Genomic DNA, 27,280 nt, shown 5'->3' on the forward strand with positions numbered 1-27,280 from the left:
GGGGGCCGGCGTTCCCCGCAGCCTTAGGCAGGCAGGCCCCGGGTTACTTTGGAACCGGCAGGAGACCCTGGCTGAAGAGGTTTCAGAACTGCTGACTGCCTCGGTGCGAATGACCTCCGGGCCCAAACGCCAAGTGGGACCCGGCGTGGGACCTCGGCCAGCCCGCCTCGCACTCCGGAGGAGAGCAGCACCGCGGGGCTCGCTGCTCGCAGCCCCGGACCCCCGAGCTCCTCGCCCCGCTGCCTGACAGGGTAACGTGGAACGTACTCCGTGAGGGCTGCCTCTGTAACGTTAAAACGCGGCCCACATAAAACTGGAGCCGAGAAGCCAGGAACAGCTGTTGAGAATCGATCCTGTTTAGAAAGAAAAGAACTTTGTGATGGAAGCGGAGAGGCATCGAGTACTGGCCGCACAGTAATGGGGGTGGGAAGGCTATCGGGATGAAGAAAGCTCCTCTTTTGTAGCTGCAAGTAACGTCGGAATAACCAAATCTGCCTTGTCTTGTCCGAACAGGCACCAAAACACTACCTCCACTCAGCCTTTTTGAAGGAAGTGCAACTGCACAGCTTAGTTCTACCTGCTCTCTTTAACGGGTAAGAAACGGGCAGGTAGAAGCAAAAACGCTGCATTTTACGATGCAGACTTTAAAAGCAGAGTAACCAGTTTAGGTGGGAAAAGTAAATCCTGGAAAAGGGACTGGCTAGAGAACAAAACAATGTGGAAAAACTGAGATAACTCCCTCTCGACAGTGAACTAGACTGAGAAAATAAGTGTAAAATATGTTACACAAAAATGCACACATTTGTTTTAAAGAAAAGTCAGGGACAAAAAAACAAGACCAGAACACTTAGAAATGCTTAGGTGAGTTTTCAATCGTGACATCACTGTCTAGGTTTCATGTAATAAAGTAAGTTTTCCAGATCGTTTAGTCCATTTTCTCTAGTTTCCGCACTGCGTGCTGCAAACAAAGAATATGAAGAAAGGAAGCGGGCCTCCACACTTCCTTTGTGTCTGGATGGAATAAAGGTATCTTAGCCTGAAAAAAATAAGGTATACACATTTCAGGCAGAATATCAGCTAAAGATAGCATATGGGAGAATAGATACTCACAAAAACCTTTGTCCCCTTCTGAAACCTTACTAAAATAGTAAATTTTAGTAGTAAATCTTAAAATAAATTAATAATGAAATAGTAAAATTTATTATTTTGAAATATTAAATGTTTAAAAGGCAATAACCCGCAAGCATAGAATATGAAAAAATGTTCGCAAAGTGGGAAGTCTTTAGATGAAATGTAACTTGGATGAAAGAAAGGTGAATCCTAAAGCCAGCAATGGGAAAGCAGAAAAGCAATTTGATTTATTTACATAACAGAACTCCCTAAACGCTCAAGTTTAATTAGTGACAACAGGCTGAATAAGGTGAAGGTGGGGCTCAAAGAGGGTGAAAGATTATGTAAGAAGCAAATGGACCCTTGGATCCCCTCCCTCCTCTGTATACCCAAGGAACTGCCCCTCCCCAAAGCTGATGGTTATCAGAGCTAGAGAGAATCAAGCATAGTTAAGGCTTGGATACCTAACTGAAAACAAAAGGATTAAGTTTATGCACTGAAGGTTGAAACTTTGAGCCTACTTTTCCTCCCAGAAATCTGGCAGCCTGGTTTGCTTGTATCCTTGCAGAGGACATAAAAGCCTTCTCAAGGGAAGAAAAGATCTAAGATACCAATATCAGGGATTTCATAATATAACAACTCAGCCAGATCACAGGAGAATGAAGCCCACATTCAATAAGCCCCACCCCACCCCAAACAGACCTTCCAGTCAGCTTTTAGGGTCCCACTCTTGCTGACAAGCAAGACTTTGAAAAGGTCTTTAATATGAAAGATGTCCAAACAAAGGAATATTCAAACAAAAAGGCTCTTGGGTATTAAAAAAAATATGATAGTAGAAAAAAAGGAAACAATATACATAGGTTAGGAAAAAAAAAGTTTAGGAAATTTCCAGAAGGAAGAATAAAGATAGAAAACAGAAGAGTTAATATAAGAATATTGGGAGACTAATCTATAAAAAAAGAAAAAGAAACCAATGGGCCAGTGCTTCAAAAATAATTCTAAGGAAAAGTTATTCCCAACCTAGAACTCTATACCTAGCCAACCTGTGAATTGAGTGTGACAACAGACACTCAAGACTTCAAGAAATGTATCTCCCATACACTTTCTCAGGAAGGTAGTGGTGATAAATTCAGAAAGAAGTCAGGAGATAAACACACAATATGACAGTGAAAGGATGCACCAACTCAAAAGCTGTGTAGCAAACCTAGAGAGTAAACCAGTATAAACTGGAATATACCAAAACAAAAGACATCTCTAAGAATGAATACCTTACGAGTCTGAACATACTAAAAGAAGAAGGTGGTGCAAATGAAGGTGAGTTTGGGGAGAAATTAGAGATAAGTACAAAACACAAATGAAAAAACTCCCTCCAAAAAAAAGTTATGCAGAAAAAAAAAAAGTAGTAATGATATATATCACATGGCCTAGTTGTGAAAAGCCTTAAAGTAAAAACTACTGAGCTTACTCTAAACCATAACTATAATAGAGCCTTGAGACAGTAAGAATATGTGTGTCCATGGGAATAGCAGGATGGTGAGAAAGAACTAAATCCTCAATTTCCATACCGGAAAGTTAACAGATACCTAAAATTGAAAAACCAACACATAGCAAAATAAAGCAAGTTATTTAATGATACGGAGGTAAGTAATGTGAGAATCAGCAGAGTTGAAAGTGGGTACCTCTGGGGGGTGGAAAACAGTGTTGTTGCTTTTTAGAATTATTTGACTTTCTTTTATGCTAAGTTCACTATAACAATGGAAATTAGAAGTAAATTTTAAAAAAATAGCTTCATGAAGCCTAGAAAGTAACAAAATTAAAATCATAAGAGTAACAACTGCAGTGATAAAGGGTTATCCCATTCCTACAAAGGAAAATCACCAATGATCTCTAACTGGTATTACTCATATTGGTTAAAAAACCAAAAACCAAAACACCGCCAAAAAACCCACCTTCGAATAACCTCTTCCACTAGGGAAGAATTCTGTATATAAATCAAGTCATGTATTTACATATAGTAAATCAAATCCTACATCAGATCTAAATCTCACCCACAGTTGAAGCACCTCGTACATATATTGGTTTGGAAGGCTGCTTCCTGGGTACACAGGTAGACCTGAGCATACCTTTAGGAGCACCATTTTGACTTATCTGGAAGTCATGTCATTGCTCCTGTTTCTTAAACAGGTAACATTAAAAGAGTTACCTTGTACTGTATGTCAATTGTATCTCAATAAAAGTTCTTAAAGGAAAAAAAAAGTTACCTTGTACTTTTTTTTAAATAACTAAGGGTTTATATACATCACTGACATATGTCTTAGAATACATAAAATACTCTATTGTAACTGAACATGAGGCTGTTTGTCCTGACATTAAATATCAAGGGGACTCCTATGCTTTTTGTAACTAATTTGGCAAGGGCTTCAAAACCAGATCATGGAGCTTGTTAGTAATATATAATAACAAAGAGGCTGAGACTAAGGGAGAAGGAAACTCATGTTTACATAACCACAAGTTTTAGTGCATAAGCTAAAGGAAATCGTGGATAAATGAGAGTACTGATTTCAAAAAGCCAGATTTCAAATAGATATGTGTGGTTACAAATCACCTAATTCAAAAACACCTACTGACAATCAAGTTCTGTACATAATGCTGGAGGAGTTTCTGCCTCTCCATTGAGAACAATAATTTCACTGTTTGCCTTAAGTCTTCAAAACTACTGATTTAGTCGCACTGGATTTACTCCTGCTCAAAAACAAAAACACCTAGTTAGTCCCAAAGAATATTGGTGAGATCAGGTCTGGCTAGCCACCTTCTGTCCCTTGTAGTCAAAGAGCCTCTAAGGACAAGAGATGTTGAGAACAGAGACATGATGGCAATGCAGCTGCCTTTCCTGCCCAGAAATGGCACTCCTCTGGTCCCACAAACTTTTATTCATTCAGTAAAAGTTTATTGAGCACCCACTATGGGCAAGGCATTGTGCTAGGTGCTGCAGTTTTTGAAATGACAAAATTGTTTGTATATGTAGGATCTGAGCTAGTACTTGATAGTTCTGATTTGAGAGAGAAAGACAGAATGCCCCTACATGGCTCTTAGCTCTTTTAGGGAGCTAAGAGCACAGATGAGGTCTGCTTTCTGTCCTTCGATCAGCCCAGCATAAACTTCAGGCTTCCTCAAATCAGTCGTAAGTCAAAACAAATAAGGCACATTTAAAAAAAATTCCCCCCCTTTAATTGACCAAAGTAAAGCCATGACATTTCATTTGGTAACCTGCTCAGAATTATAAAGATCATTCCATTTGCCCAGGGCAAAACCTCCAGACAATTCTAATCTCATCGTGCTCTGTTCTTATAAACTGCATATTTTTAAACCATCTTCAGCGCCCTAAATGTGACGCGCTCAGTGCGAAGCAGACCAGAGCCGGAAGTAACGCTTATGTCCTTGACAAGCCTCGATTATCCAGGTCCTTCACCTGCAACAGAAAAGTATCAGTTTAATATTTACAATCATGTCAACATGGGAGAGCTTCTTTACTGAGCTGGGTTCACCCAGACGGAGAAAGCTTATGTTGGATTCTGCTGCCTGTTTCTGCTCTGGAGACTAGCTACTCTCTGCTTAGCCTCTCAGAGTACTTGTGAAGAGCTGTGTAAATGATTTACCCTCCAAATATAGCTAGGGTTCTCAACCTTTTCTTATGTAAGAGATATAACACACTTCTAAGTGATTCTCTATGCCATAAATTCTTCAACGGGAGAGAAGAAAATGTAATTTGAAAACACACACACACACACACACACACACACACACACATACACACACACACTCCCCCGCCCCTCTAAACCTGATAATCACTAAAAGAAATCAAGTCTAGCCCCAACCGGAAAAATATCACTGCAACTACTACCAGAATGACAGCAGACTGGGGTGTCTACTCTCTAAGAACAATCTAAAATAAAAATATAAAAATTCTAAGTGAGTTGCAAGCTATTTTTTAGACATTAGAAATATCCCTCTTTTAGAAATATGTGGCCGCGTTTTTAAGCATGAGAGCTGCTTTCTCAGTGTAACATCTGCTCACCTTGTATATCCTGACCAGCCAATGTTCTGTGGTATATGCTTCCTCCAGGACATCCAGCTCAAAGTCTTTATTCCCAATCTCAGCATTCCGAACACGGTCATAGCCTAGTGGACGCTCTAGAAAGTGACAAAAAAGGAGACACCCTTCTTTTTACAGAGCTGATTTCCTACGGAAATAGTAAGTCAACCTGATTAATCATCCTAATGGAATGTTATTCCCTAGCATGCAGTTTATTTAGAGTAGGGCCTGCAGAAAAGGACATCAGTTAGTAAGGGCAAATCGAGTGTTACCCTAACTCATGTCCTCTCCAAGATGATGCTTGGCAGAGTCCGTGAAGGTTATATCTTCTAAGGGACTGACTTCCAAGCACCTCTATTCCTGAGGATTACCACCCATGGCCTCTGTGATACACTAGTGACCCTTCCATGGAACAGAGAAGAACCTATCAGATGTCACAGACCTGCATTCACTTCAAAAACAGTCCCAACTGCAAAACTAAAAAATTGAAGTCAGAAGGAAAGACTTAAGCAAATTACTTTCAATTTATCTGAAGAAATGTAAAGTTCTTTATCTCACTCTAACCACATTCACATTCCTTTCTCTACTGAAATATCTTTTACTGAGAGGCAATAAAAAGTAATGGGCAAAAGTATAAAATCTAGAGCCAGACTGTCTTGAGTTTAACCTGACTCTGCACTAGTTATGTGACTTTGGGCAGTTAAGGAACCTATTTGTACCTCAATTTCCTTACATATAAAATGGGAATAGGGCTTCCCTGGTGGTGCAGTGGTTAAGAATCCTCCTGCCAATGCAGGGGACATGGGTTCAATCCCTGGGTCGGGAAGATCCCACATGCTGCGGAACAACTAAGCCTGTGAGCCACAACTACTGAAGCCCGCGCGCCTAGAGCCCGTGCTCTGCAGCAAGAGAAGCCACCGCAATGAGAAACCTGCGCACCGCAACGAAGAGTAGCCCCTGCTCACTACAACTAGAGAAAGCCCGTGTGCAGCGATGAAGACCCAATGCAGCCAAAAATAAAATAAATAAATAAAATAAATCTTTAAAAAAGTAAAATAATAAAATTAAAATAAAATAAAATCGGAATAATGTTAGTGTCAACCTTTTGGATTGTTGTAAGGATTAAATGAATTAGTAGATACAGAGAACTTAAAGCAGGGCCTGGCATACAAAAAACACTATATGTGTTAGCTGTTACTGTTCTTACTGTTGTTATGAATGTTATCAGGAATCACTCACTGGCTTCTGTGTAGACCTGTCCAAAGCGGTAGTAACACATCTTGTACATAAGGCAGTTGAGCAGCACTGGAGAACCCTCACGGTCCACACGGAATTCCCCAGTTGGAGTATAATAATCATGCTCCTTGATATGTTTGCCTGTATCTGTGCTCCCTCCAATCCGGACCATCCACAGAAATTTGTTGATGTCTAGGAAAAAAAACAAAGATTAAAAAAAAGAAAAAGCTGCTGTATCACAAAGGCTGCTGGAGCTAAATTACCTAATGAAAGGTCACTATTTCTAAGGAAATTCCCCCAAATATTTTTCTAATGGGATATGGTACCATTTAACTCTAATTTATAAAAATAAGAAATGTACTATATCGTCAAATATTTTTCCTCAAAATATACAGCTTTTCCTACAGATTTTCCTATAGACTCTTAAAATCCTATGCTATTGGCCCAGACTTAAGTCACAACTGAAATTAGTCCCAGGTATTACCTGGGGCTAAGCTGTCCAATATATTAGCTATGAGCCACATGAGCTACTGACACGTGACACATGGCTAGTCCAAATTAAGATGTGCTGTAAGTATAAAATACATGCTGGATTTCTAAGACTTAGTCCGAAATAAAACAAAATAAAGCAAAATAAAGTGGGTAAAATAACTTGGTTACATATTAAATAATATTTTGGATATATTCAGTTAAATATAATTACTAAATTCACTTCCCCTGTTTCTCTTATTTTGATGTGGCTAATAGAAAATGTTAAATGACATCTGTGGTTCCCATTTTATTTCTATTGGACTGCACTGACCTAGGGAGTAGCAGCTTTACCAAAAAGGTAGAGAAGACAGAATATGTTCCCTCTTGACCTACAGCTGCAGAGTTACAAACTTCTGAACCGTATGTATGAGAAGTCAACATTTCTACATCAAGTGTACTTTTGGGCTCCATAAACACTGACAGCACCATCGACTCAGGTTATCTCTTAGAATATGTCACTCCCTGTATCTCCCCTAAAGGCTTTAGGCGAATAGACAGTATAAGAATCATTGATCCTTAAGAAAAAAGATTCCTACTGCCCTACCAAAAAGGTTCCAGGGAATATCACAGTGGTGAAGAACAGACTGGATCTAAACTGCCTGGGTTTGAATTCCAGCACTGCCAATTCTAGGTGGCTGACCCTGTGCTTCAGTTCCCTTATGTGTCAAATTAGAAAAACTAGAGTATCTGTAACAATAGCGGTGCTATAGTATTATAAGTAAGAGCATGTTACCTTACATATTATTTGTCACATAGTAACTATTCAAGAAATAATATTATTATCCTCATGGAATGTCTGCAATCTTTCCTCCATCTTTCAAATGGAAAACCTGAGGCACAGAGACTTGCCTAAATCACACAGCCAGAAACAGTACCAAAAATAAAACCCCAGAGCATCAACTCAGCTATCTTAAAGTACTGATATTATAGCTTCCTGGCAGGTATGTCTGAAGCAAAAAGCTGACAAGCTTTGAGAATGGAAGAGTGCAGAGCAAAAGAAATGATCAACAAAATGAAACGGCAACCTATAGAATCTGTAAACCATATATCAAATAACAGGTTAATATCCAAAATATTCGGTTGGCTAAAAAGTTCGTTGGGTTAGGGAAAAGGAACTCATACACCTCAATAGCAACCCCCCCCAAATAATCCAATTAAAAATGGGCAGGGCTTCCTAGGTGGCACAGTGGTTGAGAACCCGCCTGCCAATGCAGGGCACACGGGTTTGATCCCTGCTCCATGAAGATCCCACATGCCACGGAGCAACTAAGCCCGTGTGCCGCAACTACTGAGCCTGCGCTTTAGAGCCCGTGAGCCACAACTGTTGAGCCCATATGCTGCAACTACTGAAGCCCATGTGCCTAGAGCCCATGCTCCGCAACGAGAAGCCATGGCAATGAGGAGCCCGCGCACCACAACGAAGAGTAGCCCCCACAGAGTAGCCCCCATGCACCACAACTAAAAGCCTGGGCACAGCAAAAAAGACCCAACACAGCCAACAAAATAAATAAATAATTTTTAAAAAAAATTAAAATAAATAAATAAATAAATAAAAATGGGCAAAAGACCTGAAAAGACATTTTCCAAAGAAGATATTCAAATGGCCAACAAGTACATGAAAAGGTGCTCAACATCACTAATCATTAAGGAAATGCAAATCAAAACTACAATGAGGCATCACCTCATACATGCTAGAATGGCTCTTGTCAAAAAGCAAAAGACATGCTGGTAGGATGCTAAGAAAAGGAAACCCTTGTGTACTGCTGGTGGGAACATAAACTGGTACAGACACTGTAGGAATCAGTACGGAGGTTCCTCAAAAAATTCAAAATATAACTACCATGTGATCCAGCAATCCCACTTCTGGGGATATACCCAGAAGAAATGAAATCACTATCCCAAATAGATATCAGCATTCACTGCAGCATTACTCACAACAGCCAAGACGTGGAAACAACCATAGTCTACTGACAGATGAACAGATGAAGACAATGTGATAGATATACATATGTATCATGGAATACTAAAGATCTCAGGGAACTATCCAGTTCCACCACATATGTGTGTACACTCCCATATATAAAAATACATATGCACACAAACATATATACACACACAAATACTTTAATGTACTATTTGAATATATTATTATTATTAGCAAGAAAAAACCTATAATCACACACAACCAAACAGTACTGAAGCAACTGTTTGTAAAAGTTCAAGTCCATGAGAACATACCCCTGCTATCATCACTCTTCCTCTGCTTGTACAACACACATAGAAACTAGTCTTATTACTTTATACTGACACTTTATATATACTATTCAAGTGGATTTGTTAAGTCTGTGTATATCAGAAGCCAAGCATAATCTAAAATTTGAACATCTCTAAGAAGCAATCAAATTCAAAGAAAATTAAGATAGAAATGAGGTAATTATTAACTGTAGGAAAACAAGTTATTCTAGATAAGAATGTAACCATGGTGTACAGGTTGACTCAGCAGTAAATAATATTTACTTAGTCATGATTTTGAAAACACTTTATCTGGATTTAACCTAAAAGTGATCATTAACTATACTGAGAAGATGCAAGACGGAAAGGGGGAGGGGATCATACAAAGAACTAAATTCCTTATCAACTATAATAAGAAGTTGATACAGGATATCAAAACTGACCAATCAGTGAATAGCAAAACATGCATTATTTAGAAATATGTACCTAAGTACTAGAAGAAATAACTGAAGGAATAATTTCCTGGGAACTGAAGTTACAAGGTGGTTTAAGGGCAGAGGACTACCATTTTTTTATTATAAACCTTCAGAAGTGTTTAACATTTTAAAGTATAAACAGGTACTGCTTTAATTTTTCTGAAGTTTTTTTAAGGCAGAGAACTGTATCTGGATGATTCTTCTAAACATGTGATTTTGCTAATAATCATAGGGAACACGGTTAATATTTTCAGTTGGCAGATATCTATGGCTTAAACCCACCAGAAAATGCTAATTTTTAAGCTAATTTTCAGAAGCCTTATGTTCTTTATTGTTCATTGGTTGTGAAACTACTCCTAGGTCTTTAGACAATTATAGCATGCCATATGTATAGGAGAATTCTTTACATCTACTTCCTACTTGTTGAAAAAAAAAAAAGGATTAATCTCCAAAATATATAAACAGTTCATCCAGCTCAACATCAAGAAAACAAACAACCCAATCAAAAAATGGGCAGAAGACCTAAATAGGTATTTCTCCAAAGAAGACATACGGATGGCCAAGAGGCACATGAAAAGCTGCTCAACATCACTAATTATTAGAGAAATGCAAATCAAAACTACAATGAGGTATCACCTCACACCGATTACAATGGGCATCATCAGAAAATCTACAAACAGTAATGCTGTAGAGGGTATGGAGAAAAGGGAACACTCTTGCACTGCTGGTGGGAATGTAAATTGATACAGCCACTATGCAGAACAGTATGGAGGTTCCTTAAAAAACTAAAAATAGAGTTACCATATGACCCAGCAATCCCACTACTGGGCATATACCCAGAGAACACCATAATTCAAAAAGACACATGCACTCCAATATTCACTGCAGCACTCTTTACAATAGCCAGGACATGGAAGCAACCTAAATGTCCATCAACAGATGAATGGATAAAGAAGATGTGGTACATATATACAATGGAATAGTACTCAGCTGTAAAAAGGAATGAAACTGGGACATTTGTAGAGACATGGATGGACCTAAAGACTGTCATACAGAGCGAAGTGAGTCAGAAAGAAAAAATATCGTATCTTAAAACATACACGCGGAATATAGAAAAATGGTACAAATCAACTGGTTTGCAAGGCAGAAATAGAGACACAGATGTAGAGAACAGACATATGGACACCAAGTGGGGAAAGTGGGAGGGGGAGGGGGGTGTTGGTGTGGGATGAATTAGGAGATTGGGATTGTCGTATATACATTATTAATAAGAAAAAAAAATCAAATTGTACACTTTAAATATATGCAGTTTATTGTACTGTTAATTGTATCTCAATAAAAATTCTTAAAGAAAAAAAAAAGTATGCTTGAAACATCACAATATCTTCAAAAAAAAAAAAACAAAAAAAGAAAAAAAAATCAAAATAACCAAACCTCAAGTTGCAAATACTCAGAAACTTTCCCAAATGAGAAAATATGTTGATATTAGTAAAATGATAGAAAAATAGAATATTCACCTAGTTTTCTCAGAATCTATGCCTTGTAGCTAGAAATAGAATCAAGTACATTACCATCAGAGGAATACCCAGTAAGGCCTCCAAAAATGACCAGCACGTAGCTAACATCAAGCTCCCTCATGATCTCATAGGCTTTTTCTTCTGTGGATGCCATTGCCTAAAAAAACACACGCACATTTCTCAAAGCAAAATTCCAAGCCATATGATCCCTCGTGGAGAAGTATTTCCCACTAGACCCTGTGCATCAAACACTCAAATGACCCCCTCACCTTACCTGCCCTACTCGAGAAATATGGGTATTATTCCATGTATTATTATCCACTAAAATTGTCCGATTTGCCATAGCTGTAATCTGGTAGCCATAATCCCACCATGACATGACCTTCGCATCCTGAAAGAAGAATGGGAAACGGAAATAGCAAGCTCCTCACCCCCTCCAAATATCAAATACAAGAGGAGTGGAAGGGCATCTGACAGGAAGTGAGATATGGCTAATTAATCAATTTCTTCCCAGAATAAGGCATGCCTAAACAAGAAAATGCATCTTGGCACCTGGTCCTACATTTACATACAATCACGAAATCTCAATGCAAATTGTACAATCCATCACTGCCAGTTCTTTCATCCCAGATCATCTTAGACAACTAAGCATAATGGGGTGGGACGTGTAGGGGACTGTGCAATATTTCCAAGTAAACAGCCTGGTGTCATCAGATAACTGTATTAAATAAATGACCATAAACAATATCACAAAAATTACTAAAAAGAAGGGGGGCAGGGGGAGAGGGAGCAAATCACAGGATATGATGAACAAGGATTAAGAAATTCTTACAAGAATCTAACTCAGAAATGCCATTCCCAGTAGCTACTGGAAAGGATTCTCAAAAGGTATAAACCAAAATGTTAAAAGTGGTTATCATTAGGTGATCCTTTATTGAAAATTTGTCTTTTTTTTTTGCTTCTATTTTTTGATTTTTCTACAATAAACATGTATTATTTATTGTTAACTTTTTTCTTCTTTTATAATCAGGATGGCCTACCTCATGATAAAATCACCATGCTGTCGATACAAGTGCCCAAGCAGAGTGCAGATAATTACCAGTAGAGATATAGAAGAAATCCTGAATTGAACGGAGGCTGACCTTTAAGGCTCATTCAGCACCAGGCTCTATAGTTCCAATTTCTCCAAGCTTTCCACCCATCTAAAAGCTATTTGACTCACTCTGATATAACATCAAATGTCTCTCCCTTCCTCCTACCCCACAATCCCACTCCTCCCAAATCTTCACCTCTGGAGTATTGTGACGAAGCCAATAGTACGCTTCTCGAAAGTCATCAAAAATGATCCTACTGCCATCCCCACCACGAGCAGACAGAACAATGGAGGGGGAAGAGTAGGCCTCACTGGTCACCCAGGTTGAATGAAAGGTGTAGGTGATGAGAAAGAAAGCCATGACCAGTATCATACCACTTGCCACCTAGACAAAGAAGAAAAACTGTGTTGTGAACCAATTAAATTTACGTAACACAGAACAGCTTCTTACACACAGTCAATAATATAGATGAGATGAATCGAAATGTCAGTCTATGACAGTTAATTCCAACCTCTTGTGACAGTGGTCTACTTTACTCCACCCACTCAAAAACAAAACACACACACACACACACACACAGTTCCCCAAGCCTGTTCTTTGAGTTGTTTAATTCTCACTTCATTCTTAATAGGGTAGGTAGAATCCTGTTGTTTCTTGCTCTTCTTGTCTGGTCGACTTATGTCCAAATTCTTCATATAAGTGGACAGCACCTGGGAGACTCCAATGCCAGAGAGAATGCACATAACAGGCGCCAAGACTAGCATCAGACGCACCTAAAAAAACAGGAACCAAGATCACAATGTGATCGGTGTTTTACAAATTACAGATTTCAACCTATTAGTAGATGATGACATCAATTTAGGGGTTTTCAACAAATATGATTTGTCAATGGAATAGAACAAAATAGAAGAGAAAATACTTGATACACCTATAGTAGAAGTATATATTTTTTAAAGTTTGTTTTTCAGTTCTACATGTATGTATGTATGTATGTATATCCTGAGCAATAATATGACAGAAAATTTATTCCTTAACTGTGGTTTGGGATCAAAAAAGTGTGATAAGCACTGACCTAACTGCAATATATAAAATCTCTCCTCTCTTTTAACAACCTAGCACTCAGCACACCCAGGCCTTTAAGGAAAAAACATCATCTCCCTTTTTTAGACAACAGAAAGAGAGGGGAAGGAACCTGCCCAGGGTCACCTTCTCCAATGAGTGTCAAAGCGCCTCTCTCTAACACAAGGGTATGAATCTGAGAAGCTGGGCCCCACAATGAGAATGTATGAGCACCCCATACATTCCTGGAAAGGAAGGATCGACAACAGCGAGCAGTTTTACCACTCAGCCCCTCAAATGCTCAGAGGGAAGCCTCTGCACAATCACCAGTACTGAATTCTGCCACGCAGGGGGACGAAGAAAACCCTCAGAGTTAGGGGTAGAAAGGTTCGCTAGGACGGAGGGCATTTCTCACCATTACAGCTGAAAAGTACATGCTGGTCACACCATACATGATGATGAAAATCCGGGCATCAGACAGGTTGCTAAAGCAGTAATAGAGACCAACTACAAAAGTAAAAGTAACAAGAAGTGAAGCGCTGAAAAACAATCACAGATACACGCAAAGACGTTACTATGGCACTCTTTAAAATAGCAAAAAATCTGAAACCACCTCAATGTCCAACATTAAGGACATAGTTAATTATAGAATACTTATAAAATAGAATAAAATACATCAATTAAAATATTGCTGTGGAAGTTTATGGACCATTTGTCTTCTTCTTTACACACTTCTGTACTTAAAAAACTAACAAATGATATATCTTAAATATTATTTCTCTAATACTAAATAACAAATTATTACAATTATGAAATTTTAAAAGTCTGGGGAGAAACTCTATCAACTGACTTTTAATCAATAACTGGATAAATATACATCAAAGTATTAACAGTAGCAACAGGTATGTGGTGAGAACTCCTGAAATTTTACTTTTTTAAATATTAGTCTATATTTTTACAAATGGCAACTTACTTTCATAATAAAAAAAAAATGTTATTTTAATTAAAAAAAAAATGGTCCCCTACCACTGGTAAATTATGAGACATATCTGAGTTGGCCAGAAATAAGTTAGATGAAGAGGCTTTATAATCAGCTATGCCTACTTTCAAAATTCAATACTGCTAAGAAGATAAATGGGGAGGAGTCAGGGATGAGGGGCTTGGGGTACACTAGAAGTACCAGAAAAAAAAAAACAAAAACCTGATTTAAGGTTGAATTTTAACTTATGATACAAATGAACAGAAAACTGTGAGATTCTGAACTTGCCAGTATCTGCAATTGTTCAACTTCTGACATCTACTCTGCTTCAAATACTAGAAAAATGTACTTAGCCATCCTCTGTACTGCATAAACAGGCAAAAAACAAAAACAACAACAAAAATACAAGGATGAGGGTATTTTACTTATTTTGAATCAAATGGTGATTCTTACAAAGAAGGCCACTTCAGAACAAGGCAGACAGACCTGGGAACATGAAGACGAGAAGCTGCAGGTCGAAGTAGTATGAGGACCAGGTTGTAGGCTGATGCTCAGACACGGAGGCGATGATGGGGATGTTGTTCTTAGCGTAAGAAGGATCCAGCAGTGAGTAGAATCGCCCAGTCCAGGGAGAGATTTTTCCTGGCAGCAGAGGCAACAAATATTTCACAATTACTTCTGAAACAAAATAACATCTGATCCTAACTAATCACAATTTTCCATTTTAATAAGATTCTCTGAGACAGAGGAGGACTAAGTTTTTGTTTAAATGCCACAGATACTTTGAGAATTTCACTCCTTCCTTTCTTTCAAACTTGAGAGTACTTCTGTCAGCACAGTCAGCAGAATAAAGTCAGGCTATATATACACTCAGAGAAAAGGGAGGCAGAAATGCTTCCTAAAAGGGTTTTAGGCCAAATCTGGCCAAACCAAGGCCAGCACTATAAACTAAGTCACTCCATCCTCCAGTGCTGCTCTGAATTAGACAATTCAGTCCTGGGAAAAATCAAATCAGGCTCTGAGACATGTATGTGAGTGAGGAAGATGAAGAGAGGAGGAAAACGAGGCATGCTACCCAAACTAAACAGCCATGGTCTTGTCACATGGGATTAGATGAGGCCATATCGTAGGGCAAGCAATGTTAGGACTTCTCCCACCCTACCAATAGGAAAGAAAAGGACAAAAAAAAAAAAAAAAGAGGAGAATGATTAGCATAAGATATAGTCCTATCATCAATTGTGGATCTTCTGAGATTAAGAGCTAATCTAATAAAATCTTCTTTCTATGCTGAATCCAAACACTGGCTGACAAGAGGACTGAATGTGCAGAAGTTAGACTTCATATGCTTGAAATCAAGAGAAACAGAAGGAAAAGAATGAATCTTTCTGTGGTCAGAAAATAATCCTTATTTGGGGGTTTTTTTCTATGTTCATACCCATTTACACTTAATACTAAAGGCCTTCCCTACCTGTCAGCATGAGGAGAGCTCCCACGGTGAGAAGGACAAAGCCTACCAGGGAGATGACACTTCGGAAAAGAACTTCAAATTGCTGTGGATTCAACTTGCTGCGCAGATAATCCACAAAGGCGTGGATCTGGCAGAGACCAAAGACCCCAAAGGCTGCCATGTGCTCTGATGAAAGGACAGGCTGTAGGTGAAAGCATACATATACGAATGTTAGGAAAAGAATGAGTCCAGCCTTGACCTGAATTATCCTGACTAAGTTCAGACCAAAGGGTCCAATGAGTTCTGAGGCCACCAAGGAATTAGGGCCCATCTAGGGGAAGGTCTAATTCACCTGCCACATTTTCCAAAGATTATGTGGAGTCCCCCAAAGTGTACCATACTCTATCATTATCACATCTCCGGCCTTTGCTCAGGTTGTTTCTTGAGCCTTGATTGCAATTTTCTCATTTTCCCAAAATTTTCATTCATTGAAATTCTCCTCATTCAAGGCTGAATGATGGTTTAAAGAGTTTAAATGCAAATACCATTTCTTCCTAATCTGCATAACTGAAATCCATCACTCTCTTCAATATTCCACACACTTTAGATCTCTTCCATAACTTAGGCTAACGGTCTCAAATTTCACCAGGCATCATAATCATGGTGGGGCAGAAGAGGAGGGCATGTTTAGACACAGGTTGCTGAGGCCCACCCGCCAGCATTTCTGATTCAGTAGATCTGTGGCAGGTCCCTGGAATTTGCATTTCTAACGAATTCCCAGATGCTGCTGATGCTCCTGGTCCAGGAAATATACACATTTCTAGAACCACTAAACCACAGACAGTTGCATGTGCTTCTTTCCCAACAAAACTGTGACCTCCTTAAGGACCAGAATCATATTTTTTTTTACTTTTTACATTCGCGTTTATAGCAAATTGCATACAGTAGATGATCAGTAAAGAAATACTTGCTGACCTGAATAAGGGTTGCACTTTCATAAGAATTTTACATGAGAAATCACGCTATTCTCTTCAATAGTTGTCTCTTAACCTTGTGAGGTAATGTGATTAAAAGGTGCACACTTTGCTTCCTAAAGGACCTTCACTTAGGCCCCATTAAGAAGTTCAGCAGTCATTACTATTAAATAGGGCCATTCACATTAAAAAGGACTGAAAAAGATAACTGATCACTCACATCAACTCAGCACAACCAAAATATCCCTTCTCCTCCCATAAACCTAAGCCAAATTAGGAATCATTAAATTTAAATTTCGTGAACAAATATTAACACACTCCAGGAGGCAGACTTTAATGACCAATGATTCTGCTGCTTCACTTAACACAAGCAGTGTTAACAAGGTCAGACCTGTGAATAAGTTTTACTCTCCTCACCAGAATCTAAGCTAAATCAATTTAGCTGGAGCTGCTTAGAAAAAGTGGAAGAAACTAAAAACCCCACTCAGTCTAGGGCTCACCTGGAAACCCACAAAGGAGATCTGCATGGAAAGAATGGTGCCCAGGCAGTAAACAGTACAGTAGGCCACATAGATCCGGTGGGAGAAACGTCCTGTGAGCATCAGCACCAGTACATGAAGAGGGATCAAGTTGATCAAGAAAACATAACCTCCCCATGAAGAGACCTAGGACAGAATAAAAAAGAACAGTTCCTCTGAGTGCTCCTCCTTGAAACACCACAACTGTACCTTAGGATGTTACCTGTGACCTTTTTATAGAACAGTAACGAAAAACTTTTATTTATGCCAAGTGGTTTAAAGAGTTTAAATAATTAACTTCTTTAAACAGGAAAATCAAATTAACACCCATTACTGTAACTCAATCCCCTGTTCTCTATGGCTCCTGCCATCATGATCACAAAACAAGAGGCCCCAAAACCCTCAGCATTAATCTGGATGAAACCTAGTCACACAGAGGATTTAGGGATACAAGGGAAATGTGAGCAAGTGGAAGCAGTTGAGGGAAGAAGTCTCAGTGTTTACAAAAGACTGAACATAAAAAAATATATATTAGGAAAGGAAAAATTTAAGGGGAATACACCAGAAAAGAGAGTTGGCCAACCAATATGTACCCACAGAAAATATAGTATCTGGAGACCTTTAAAAATTAAAAAAATTATCTCTATCTTGCTATTATACAATGGATATCCCTGCCTGCCTTGGATTAGGCTTTGTATGGACACAAGAGACAATAAAGACTTTTAGCCTCTAGCTCATGGTCTCAAAGCCCACGAGCTACTTTCAATTTGTATCAGTTGATCCCAATAGGTATTGGGACACAGAGAGACTCCTGGAAGAAAGGACTGAAGGGTTACCATGTAGAAATAAGCAAGGGCACACTTGGCTGCCCAATAGATGGAACCGGTCTTTACTGCTTTGATCCACATGTAGTAGGTCAATAGCATGCAAAAGATGGCAATCCCTGCAGAAAGAACACAAAAATTCAATAAAAGGCCATGCTGGAATAATATTTAATACTGTTCTGGAACAAACTACCGACATTAACATCTCGGATCTACTGCCCATTAACAGTGTAATTACCCTACCTCTCTGTCTCAGTTTCCTATAAAAAAAGAATTCATAATAGTATCTACTTCATAAAAGTGCTGTGAAGACAAATTTAACTATCGCATGTAAAACACTTAGAACAGTACCTGGCATGCAGTAAGCACTCAGTAAGTGTTAGTCAGTATTACTACTGTTCTTTTCAGGCACTGAATTCCCTGTGTTTTAGTCCTCAAGATATCCCATACTATCAAGCATCATCCTGCCTCTACATCTTACCACAAGCTGGTCCTTATGCCCTGACTGCCTCTCTTCTTAATATCTGCCTAATGAAGTTCCAACTTCAAGGCCCAGTTCAAACACAACTACTTCCAAAAAGCCTTTCGTGATCCCCAAATCTGAATTAATCTCTCCTCTCATTACATTCCCAAAGTACTCTGTTCATACTTCTCTTGTAGCACATAATACTATCTGCTTGTTATTATTTATTGTTATAGGTCTGCATTAATCTACATTAATAGATTATGGGCTAACAAATTCATTATCTCTATAATTCCATAATTATAAGCCAATACTCTTATTCATTAACTATCTTTATAATACCTAACACTGTTTACCAATAACATTCAATATATACAGGTTGAATTGGAAATAAGTCAATAAAAGTCATGATAGTTTTAAGAATATCCATTCCTCTCATCTAGGAAAATAAAGCAAATGCTCACAAGGCTAAAACAATAGTACCATCCACTACAAAAACTTAACTCTATTTTTAGGAGTACAGAGATGAGCCAAAGACCCTACATAAGGAAAATAACCAGCTACCTTTCTAGAAGAAATGACAGAGAGAAAATACAAACTTGTCGGAGGTCCCTTTCTGCCCATTTCTAATCTTCTCACCCAGATACTATTTTTGCTATCACTAAACAACAGATTTGAACCCAGATTTTAGTGTACTTCATGAAGCTCTACTGGATAATGAGGTGAACAGATTCTCTTCAGCACTTTAAGTCTTACCTTCATTATCATAGGAGCCAGCCACAGATCGTGAGATATAGCCAGGAACTACAGCAATCATGGCAGCCGCAAGAAGTCCAGCTCCTGCATCCTGTAAGACAAGAAGGGTAACAGGAAGTTAACACCAATGCACCCATGAGAGAGAAGAGAGGATCCACTAGTCCATTCTGCTTATAATGGGCCCAGAGAACAGTCCAACACTTTCCAGTGTAGATGTGAGGCTAGAAAAGTTCACAGCACAAGAAAACTACATACTTCACAACCAATTTCCCGTGATGATACCAAGTCTGAAACTGAGTACACACAGGCTAAGAACAAATAATGTAAGCTGTCAGATGCTGCCACAGAATGGGCTGTTTGGCTGGAGTATCCTCAGCCTTATGAGTCCCTACTCCTAACAATATTTGCACACCACAGGAACACCAGTCACATCTCTAAAAGCTATGCAAGGACAATCAAAGGAAGGCCATAATTATGTGAGCTAATAAGACAACAAAGAGAGGTGATACTCTATCTGGACTAAAGATGCCAGGAGCTTAGATAATAAAGTTGGAATTCCTAGGCAATCTGTGAACTCAAGAGAGAGCAACAACAAAATATAACGCACACTTCAAAAGAGGAAAGACGTGTCTGTTGATAAGAGTCAAATTTGGAACAAGGGCAGCAAGGAGAAGGATGAAAAAGTTTCCAAACTAAACTCAAGTTTCCCAAGCCCTCCTACTAGTTTATCACCTCTCAGGTATCTCCCTGACACCATAGCCACAAGCTAAGAATAGCATCCAAGGAGCCAGGGTCAACAATGCAGAACCTGGAAAAAGACAGTCTGTATTATGGAGTCTACTACAAAAGCCAAGTGGTTTAAGAGTTTTTAAATAAATGTTTAAAAAAAAAATCAACAAATAATTGCTAAGCGTCCATTTCCAGTAGGAAGAACTAACCACTTTGGAATGCTTCTTGTGGTTTTTTTTCCTCTCCCTTAGATTGTGAGGACTTCAAAATCTAAACCTCACTTTAAATATTTTTTCTCCATATGCAGCAATTTTTTTGACCTTCAAATGTTCTCTTATAAGGACAAACTGTTACTAACAATAAGAAACCACATATTCTAGGGAGGGGCTGTGGTGAAGCCAATAATTCAGCTCAACAAAATCTGTCTTTAGCCCCTGCTGCCTGTCCTTCTAAGGCTCTCAGTCCCCCCACCCTCTAGCATTAACTTGAGAGGTTCAACAACAATCATTCCCAAGCCTCCTGTCACCCCAAATCCTTCACCTTGAGCTCTTTGGTAAGGTGGTACGTGACGATGGTGGTGAAGGAAGAGAAGAGAGGGGCCAGGAACACACAGACATTCCGAATGTCGATGGTGATGTGGAAAAAATGGAGGACATGGTAGATTGCAGCAGAGGTGATCATTAAGCCTGTAACAGGAAGAGAAATGCCAATAGGTTATCCTAGTAAGACAAAGACCTTAAGGGAAAGAGAAAAGGAAAATCCAAGTATCAATAAAGTGACAACACAGGTCTTGACAAACCACCAGAGATACTAACACAGCAACTACAGGAGGCCTACAAATTTCTCTCCTATGGATTCAATCAGAAGTCCAGAATTTATGAAAAACTGCTCATCCCCATTCTCCCACACATGTTTTCCCTTCTATATAAGATCTACTTTTAGGAATCTGTAATCAGAATGAAATTACAAGTGTCACAAAATGAAGATATTAGAAGTAAAAGACAGTGCTCCATAATATACAAACACCTTATTGCCGTGAAGAAAAAAAATCCTGTTCCCCTCACCTGGGTAAATTGTTCCTCCAATGATTCGTCCCAAAGGGTACCAGGCCCGGTCATCAAACCAGTTATGGAATTTATAAAATCCCTCCTCAGCCAGGAACCGGGTAGTCCGATAATTAAAGTACCTATAACAAGAAAGAAATGAACTGTGTCTCCTCCTCTCCATACCCAAACACTTGCCTCAATTTGCAGTGAATTCTGCTCCTTAGGTTACACCATTGAGGAACTTACCATTACTCCAATAAAAGTCAGTTAGGTACCAAAAAAGTATTTTAAGCATGAACATCATTTTACATTACCATAAGCCTCCTCATTACTAGCTCCATGCTTGTCTCAGTTAAAGCACTGCTTCTCTCATAAGGAAATGCAACCGTAGTCTAACCTTAAAGAAAACACTCAAGCAGGATACTTCACCAGGCTGGCATATAGTAGACATTAGCCCCAGTCATAAATTCAAGCACCCAAAAGACAGGACAGCTGACATGTGGGCACCAATAGACCTGACTCTTTCCAAGTGACAGGAACACAAAGCAGAACATTTCCACACCACAGGCAAGGACACATGGATAACTTTAAGTGATGAGCATCTCTAAAGATGTGGGTGTGACACCATATGCAGGATGAACGTTTTTTAGTCCACTCCATAACAAAAACTTCTTAATAAGTGTTTAAACTTGTAATTAGATCTACTCATGTTGTTATTTAAAATGTTTTTGAGTGCCACCTACATGGTAGCATAAAAATATAGATTACATAAAAAACATTTGAGGGACCTCCCTAGTGGTTCAGTGGTTAAGAATAGACCTGCCAATGCAGGGGACAGGGGTTCAAGCCCTGGTCCAGGAAGATCCCACATGCCGCAGAGCAACTAAGCCCATGCGCGACAACTACTGAGCCTGCACTCTAGAGCCCACGAGCCACAACTACTGAGCCCATGTGCCACAACTACTAAAGTCCACACGCCTAGAACCTGTGCTCCGCAACAAGAGAAGCCCACGCACTGCAAGAGTAGCCCCTGCTTGTCACAACTAGAGATAGCCCGTGAGCAGTAACGAAGACCCAACGCAGCCAATAAATTAATTAATTAATTTAAAAAAAACTGACATAAAATGCTTAGAGTTATGCACAGACACAGTTCTTTAGGTCCAAGCTATGTAACCTCTTCTCTTAAGTTTCTCATTTGAAAAGAAATAAGAAAGACAAATATATATTATATAAATAATAAAATTATAAACAAATAAATAAAATGAAAGGAGTTGTTTAATCACTAAAGATAATCTTGACTAACCATCTTTCCTGCCCACCCCTCTAACCCTATTTCCTCCTTGGTCAGTCAAGTTTTAGCAGCTGAAGCAAGTAGATGTAGCAGATGGCAGAAATCTCTATCCTCCTGGTTGTTGCTGATGAATGTTATTTTGGTAACTGTCAGGAGAGAAGGGATGAGGGTGGAAGGCAGTCAACATGTGTCAGAATTGTGTCCTTTCCCTAACAGTAGGAGAGGCAGAATGAGCCAGAGGAAGTGCAACTTAGTGGGAAAAGGCCTGATCTGGGGTCACACTCTGGGCCTGTTTCCTGCTCTGCAAGAAGAAGTGTCAAATCACATGATCTGTACAGTCCTTTCCATCTCTACAACTACAGAGCAGATACTCTTGCTTTCCCTGACCATCTCATCTCAGTGTTCACTCATCTAGAAGGTTTGAGAAAAAGCCCTAACATACTGGTGATCAAGAAATAAAAGGATAAAAGTTTCCTCATTCATGAGAAAAAAAGAAAAAAGAAAAAAACTTTTGATGTGGGAGGCCCCCAAGAAAATATCTATATGTCTCCAAAGTGCTATCAAATATCTACACAAAACAATATGACAAATTTGCAAATATGTGCAGGTATTAAACCTGAATCAAAGCTCCATAAACTGAACATGCTATTTTTAAGATATCAATGATGCTTCAAGAAGCTATAATTCCAGCTCTCCAAGTTTTTCATTAAGCCTTAACTTTGGTAAAATAACACAGTTACTCCAATGTCTAGAAACAGACAAACAGATTCAAATCTTGGCTCCTCCATTTACTATACGTGTAACCAGCCTCACTTACATTTGTAAAAAGGAGATGCTAGTACCTCCATCTCATAGGATTATTGTAAGGATTTATAGATAATCTGTAAAACAGTTCTTGGAACAAAATGAAGCTCAGTAAATGCCTTTCACTTATGCCACTTTTTATCTAATAAAATCTCCAATCAAACTTGCAGCTTTAGGGACTTCCCTGGTGGTCCAGGGGTTAAGGCTTCACCTTCCAATGCAGGGGGTGCAGGTTCCAGCCCTGGTTGGGGAGGAAGATCCCACATGCCTCCAGGCCAAAAAGCCAAAATATAAAACAGAAACAATACTGTAACAAATTCAATAAAGACTTAAAAAAAAAAAAAAAAAAAAACCTGCAGCTTTAAATTTTCCTCAATGTCTTAGAACTTAACTGACAGGCCCAATTTCTATCACATTAATTGTTAAACAGAAAAAAAGTCACGGATCTCAAGTTCATGACCTATGATTTTTCTTTTGAGCCTCAAACACACACCAGTCCCAGGCCCCTTTCCCTCAATCTGCAGCATTAACCATTGACCAAGATGAGAAGCCAGACTTCTCTCAGCTTAGCCAGATCTTAAGTGACAAGCAGGCACACCAGCAATGCCTCTCTCATTTTTTATGAGTTTGAGAGATTCACTTGGTCTGAAATTCCAACAGAAATGTTTCAAAAGGAGACAATTATCTCCTTTGGAAAACTTGAGAGTTTTCTCCCCAAAATGTATAGAAAGTCCATCCCCATCACTGAGAGCTCACTGGTATCTGAATCTAAAAACCACGAACCTGAATGCTTCAAAGGAAATACCAAGGAAAGGTACTCACGGATCAAATTCATGGATGACGCTTTCAAATCTCAGGACAGCAAAGAGACGAGTGGAGAATGCTGCAAAAACCAGAGAACTAATATTTTAATGGTAACATACCATGAAAAACAATAGTAGATAGTAATATTACAGAGATAATAGTATTATCCAGCACTCAAGTCACAGGAAATACGAAATGATATCTAAATAAAGTATTTATCCATCCCTCCCACATAGAAGAAACAAAGAAGTTCACTTTCCCCTGACAATGACACCTACATTTCCACTTAAGTAGGACATACTTAACCACTTATTATCAAGGCCTATAACAACACATTCACCTACTAATACTGCATCCAATTTACATGGTCATCTTGTATATACAAGAGTGAGTCAAAAATTGTCTGCATTCTGGCTGTAGATTTTATTTTAATTAACTTTTAGAAAAGACACATACATCATTTTTCAACATAATCTCCTTGCTTTTCAATACATTTTGTCCCATCTGTCAATTTTCTCCTTTCCATATCCTAAGAAAGAGAGGTCCACGTGTACACTCACATAACACAGCAGCCATTGACAGAATTAGAAGCTTCAGAAGTGTGTCCTGCTTCTCATAGGACAACCGCAAAAATCCCAGCTTGGTCATCTTGATATCAATGGGCAGCAACAGATGACATTCAAATAGCTAAAATGGAAAAGTCAAGGTCATAAGATATTAAACACCTTCAGTTTACCTAATTCACTTTCATATTTTATGGTGGTAGAGAACCACAGACAGGAAGTAATGAACATACCAGAGAGGATGAGGACTAATACTAATACACAAGCCAAGCCTGAATTATGACCAACTGGCAAGGAAGTAGCCATTTCAGGTCTGTGAGTCAAGGATGAAAAGGAATGATGAGACTATCACCATAGTTCTGTTTCCCAGTCCTCACAGCTAACAAGCACATAAGCATAACTCGCAACAGTAGTAAAGTAAGAAGTAAAGAAGAAACACACACAGAAAGAAAGGGGTTCGAGAAAGACATGCAAAGAAAATAGGAAAGACTGGAAATAGAGAAAAGAATAATTAAATAGAAAAACAGAACACTCAAGAAAAAGCAGGAATGTATGAAAGAAAGCAGAGAAACAGCACAGAAATGAAAGCAGAAGGCTGAGAAATAGAAGTCATGACTGAATCAGCACCGTTTACAGCCCTAAATTTCAACTTCAACTGACTGGCTGCAAACTTCTTTCTGTTCCAAATCCCAATGGGGTTGCAGGGTCCACTAGGGAGCATGAGTGATCACTAATCACTAATGCAGGTACAGTCATGCACTCAAGAAGAGAGAGATACACATAGAGAGATCACTGCACTTTCAATCTTTTGTATCACACTATAACTACTGCTCAGATCTGCACCCACTTCCCATCAGCTGTCTCAAAGTATCCTGGAATTGACACTGCTGATTTAAGCCACGGATCCCAGAGACAGATCATGCAACCAGATGACAATCTGGAGGGAAGAGAAAATAAAATTCTCCTACTAAAGCAAAAAAAGATTGGGCTGGGGGTGGGGTGGACTATGTTAAAATAAAATGTTGAGAGAAGCAGGCTGTAGACCATTCAGAATGGATCACATGATGGACAAAGTTTATTAGCACTAATCAGGAAGTTAGCTATTTCTGTTTAAGACAGCACTGCCTTCTTAAACCATAAGCTGGTCAAGGGCTAAGTGACACGATAATAAAGAATATGCAACACTGTACAAGACTGCAGGGGGGGAAGGAACCTGGATCCTTCCTGATCTTCTCCCCACTGTTACTAGAGGAATGGAGAGGGGAAAAAATAACACTGGACAGGGTGGAAGGCATGAAGAATTATATATTCCTAGCTCCAACAGTGAGACGTCAAACATCTTTCCCATAATTAACTGTCCCAGAGGAGCAGTTTTACATTTGTGTTAACTATAATCCCAAAGGAAAACCTTATCTTGCACTAAAAAATAAACACCTAACTCCAGGAAGTCCATAATCCACCTACATCCCGCAGCTTTATACTTGTTTTCTGCAACACCTGAAACAGGAAAACTTACCAACACTGAGTTGATACGAGCCACACGGCCTAGAAGACTAAGCGGAGGAAATGAGAGTTCTAGAACCTCTACCTGAAAACTGAGTAAAGGAGCCGGTAATTTAGGCCAGGACCTTAAAGGAGTTTCCATACTGTGCCCTCTGGTCATGTTCGCACACCACTAAAGCAAATAACGGCAAAGACACTTAAAGTACTTGGCATCTGTCCTCCACCTCAACTGTGCCTGCAAGCTGTGGCCTCCTGGCCTACCCTGGTTCTAGTTCCGAAAACGGCAACTTGCTCACCCGTTTGCTCACACCTTCTCACACTCGCCCCACCCTCCCCCACTTCTGTTCACTTCTGCAGGTCCCTCCTCCCTACGTCTCCCACCTTCGCTAAATGCAACACCTCTGACAACCACCCAGCGCGGGACACCCCACCGCCTCAGCATCCTGAGCGCCATCCCCTCCAGGACTAGTTCCGGGATCCCATCTTCCCCACGCCCTCCTGGCCTAAGCGCGCGCCCCATCCCAGACCCCCACATCCTTCCAAGCCAAGACGTCCCCACACCACGCCCCACGCCCCATCCTCTGCAAGGCTCCAGACTCTGCCCGCGCCCGCTGCCGTTAGAGCCCCACCTCCTGCACTTCGTTCAGCTCCACCAACGCTAGTCCTCAAGTTATATCCTAGGGCCTGCTCACCTGACTCGTGTTCCTCAGGAATCCGCTCGCCTCCCTCTGCCATCCGTTTAGTGGCGCACCCAACCCTGGCAGCGCCGGGTCCGCCTCCCGGGCCGCTCCCCGTTGGTTCTCTCCGGGCCAATATGACACCGGAGGAGAGAGATAAGATCATAGAACTGTCTGTCAGACTCGGAGGCGTGGACGAAGCCGCATTCCCACATTTTAACTGGACAATGTAGATGTCACTTAGCAGCTGGAAGGCGGGACTTCGTGCAACGGCCGAGCAGTGATAGGCCGGCTCATGAGAGCTAAAGCGCGGAAAGAACACGCTCGGAGCAGTTTGGTTGAGGGCTGAGCAGTGACGTGTCAGCCTGCGGACCGCGGAGGAGTCGCGGACGGAAGGTGCGACAAGCTTAGCCTAGTCACGTGACCAGAAGCGGAAACCACGGGAAGGAACAGGAGGAAACTACAAATCCCGAGAAGCTGGGCGGAGATCGCTGGTCTGCGTTTCTGACGGTTTTCCTTTTTTAAAGGTAGAAATTGACTGTTACCTAATATAA

The 27,280-nt window shown here is 39.8% G+C and overlaps 1 protein-coding gene across 5 annotated transcripts; it reads right to left on the minus strand.

The window, feature by feature from the left end:
• Positions 1-2,723: 2,723 nt before the first annotated feature.
• STT3A (STT3 oligosaccharyltransferase complex catalytic subunit A) lies at positions 2,724-26,851 on the minus strand. Of its 5 annotated transcripts, none has more exons than XM_057748656.1 (18): positions 26,742-26,851; positions 24,544-24,670; positions 24,002-24,062; positions 21,103-21,224; positions 20,579-20,724; positions 19,310-19,400; positions 18,103-18,209; positions 17,249-17,413; positions 15,796-15,976; positions 14,814-14,969; positions 13,764-13,855; positions 12,907-13,062; positions 12,485-12,673; positions 11,470-11,586; positions 11,250-11,352; positions 6,443-6,631; positions 5,186-5,301; positions 2,724-4,579 (listed from the first exon to the last, which is right to left on the minus strand). In XM_057748656.1, the coding sequence occupies exons 2-18, from the start codon at positions 24,629-24,631 to the stop codon at positions 4,541-4,543; spliced, it is 2,118 nt and encodes a 705-aa protein (XP_057604639.1). In that variant the 5' UTR covers positions 24,632-24,670; positions 26,742-26,851; the 3' UTR covers positions 2,724-4,540. The 5 variants fall into 5 exon arrangements, with proteins under 5 accessions (XP_057604639.1, XP_057604640.1, XP_057604638.1 ...); XM_057748657.1 differs by lacking the exon at positions 26,742-26,851 and adding an exon at positions 26,679-26,718; XM_057748655.1 differs by lacking the exon at positions 26,742-26,851 and adding an exon at positions 26,063-26,182.
• Between the last annotated feature and the right edge of the window lie 429 nt (positions 26,852-27,280).

Source organism: Hippopotamus amphibius, chromosome 9, assembly GCF_030028045.1.
Source record: "Hippopotamus amphibius kiboko isolate mHipAmp2 chromosome 9, mHipAmp2.hap2, whole genome shotgun sequence".
Taxonomy (NCBI): domain Eukaryota; kingdom Metazoa; phylum Chordata; class Mammalia; order Artiodactyla; family Hippopotamidae; genus Hippopotamus; species Hippopotamus amphibius.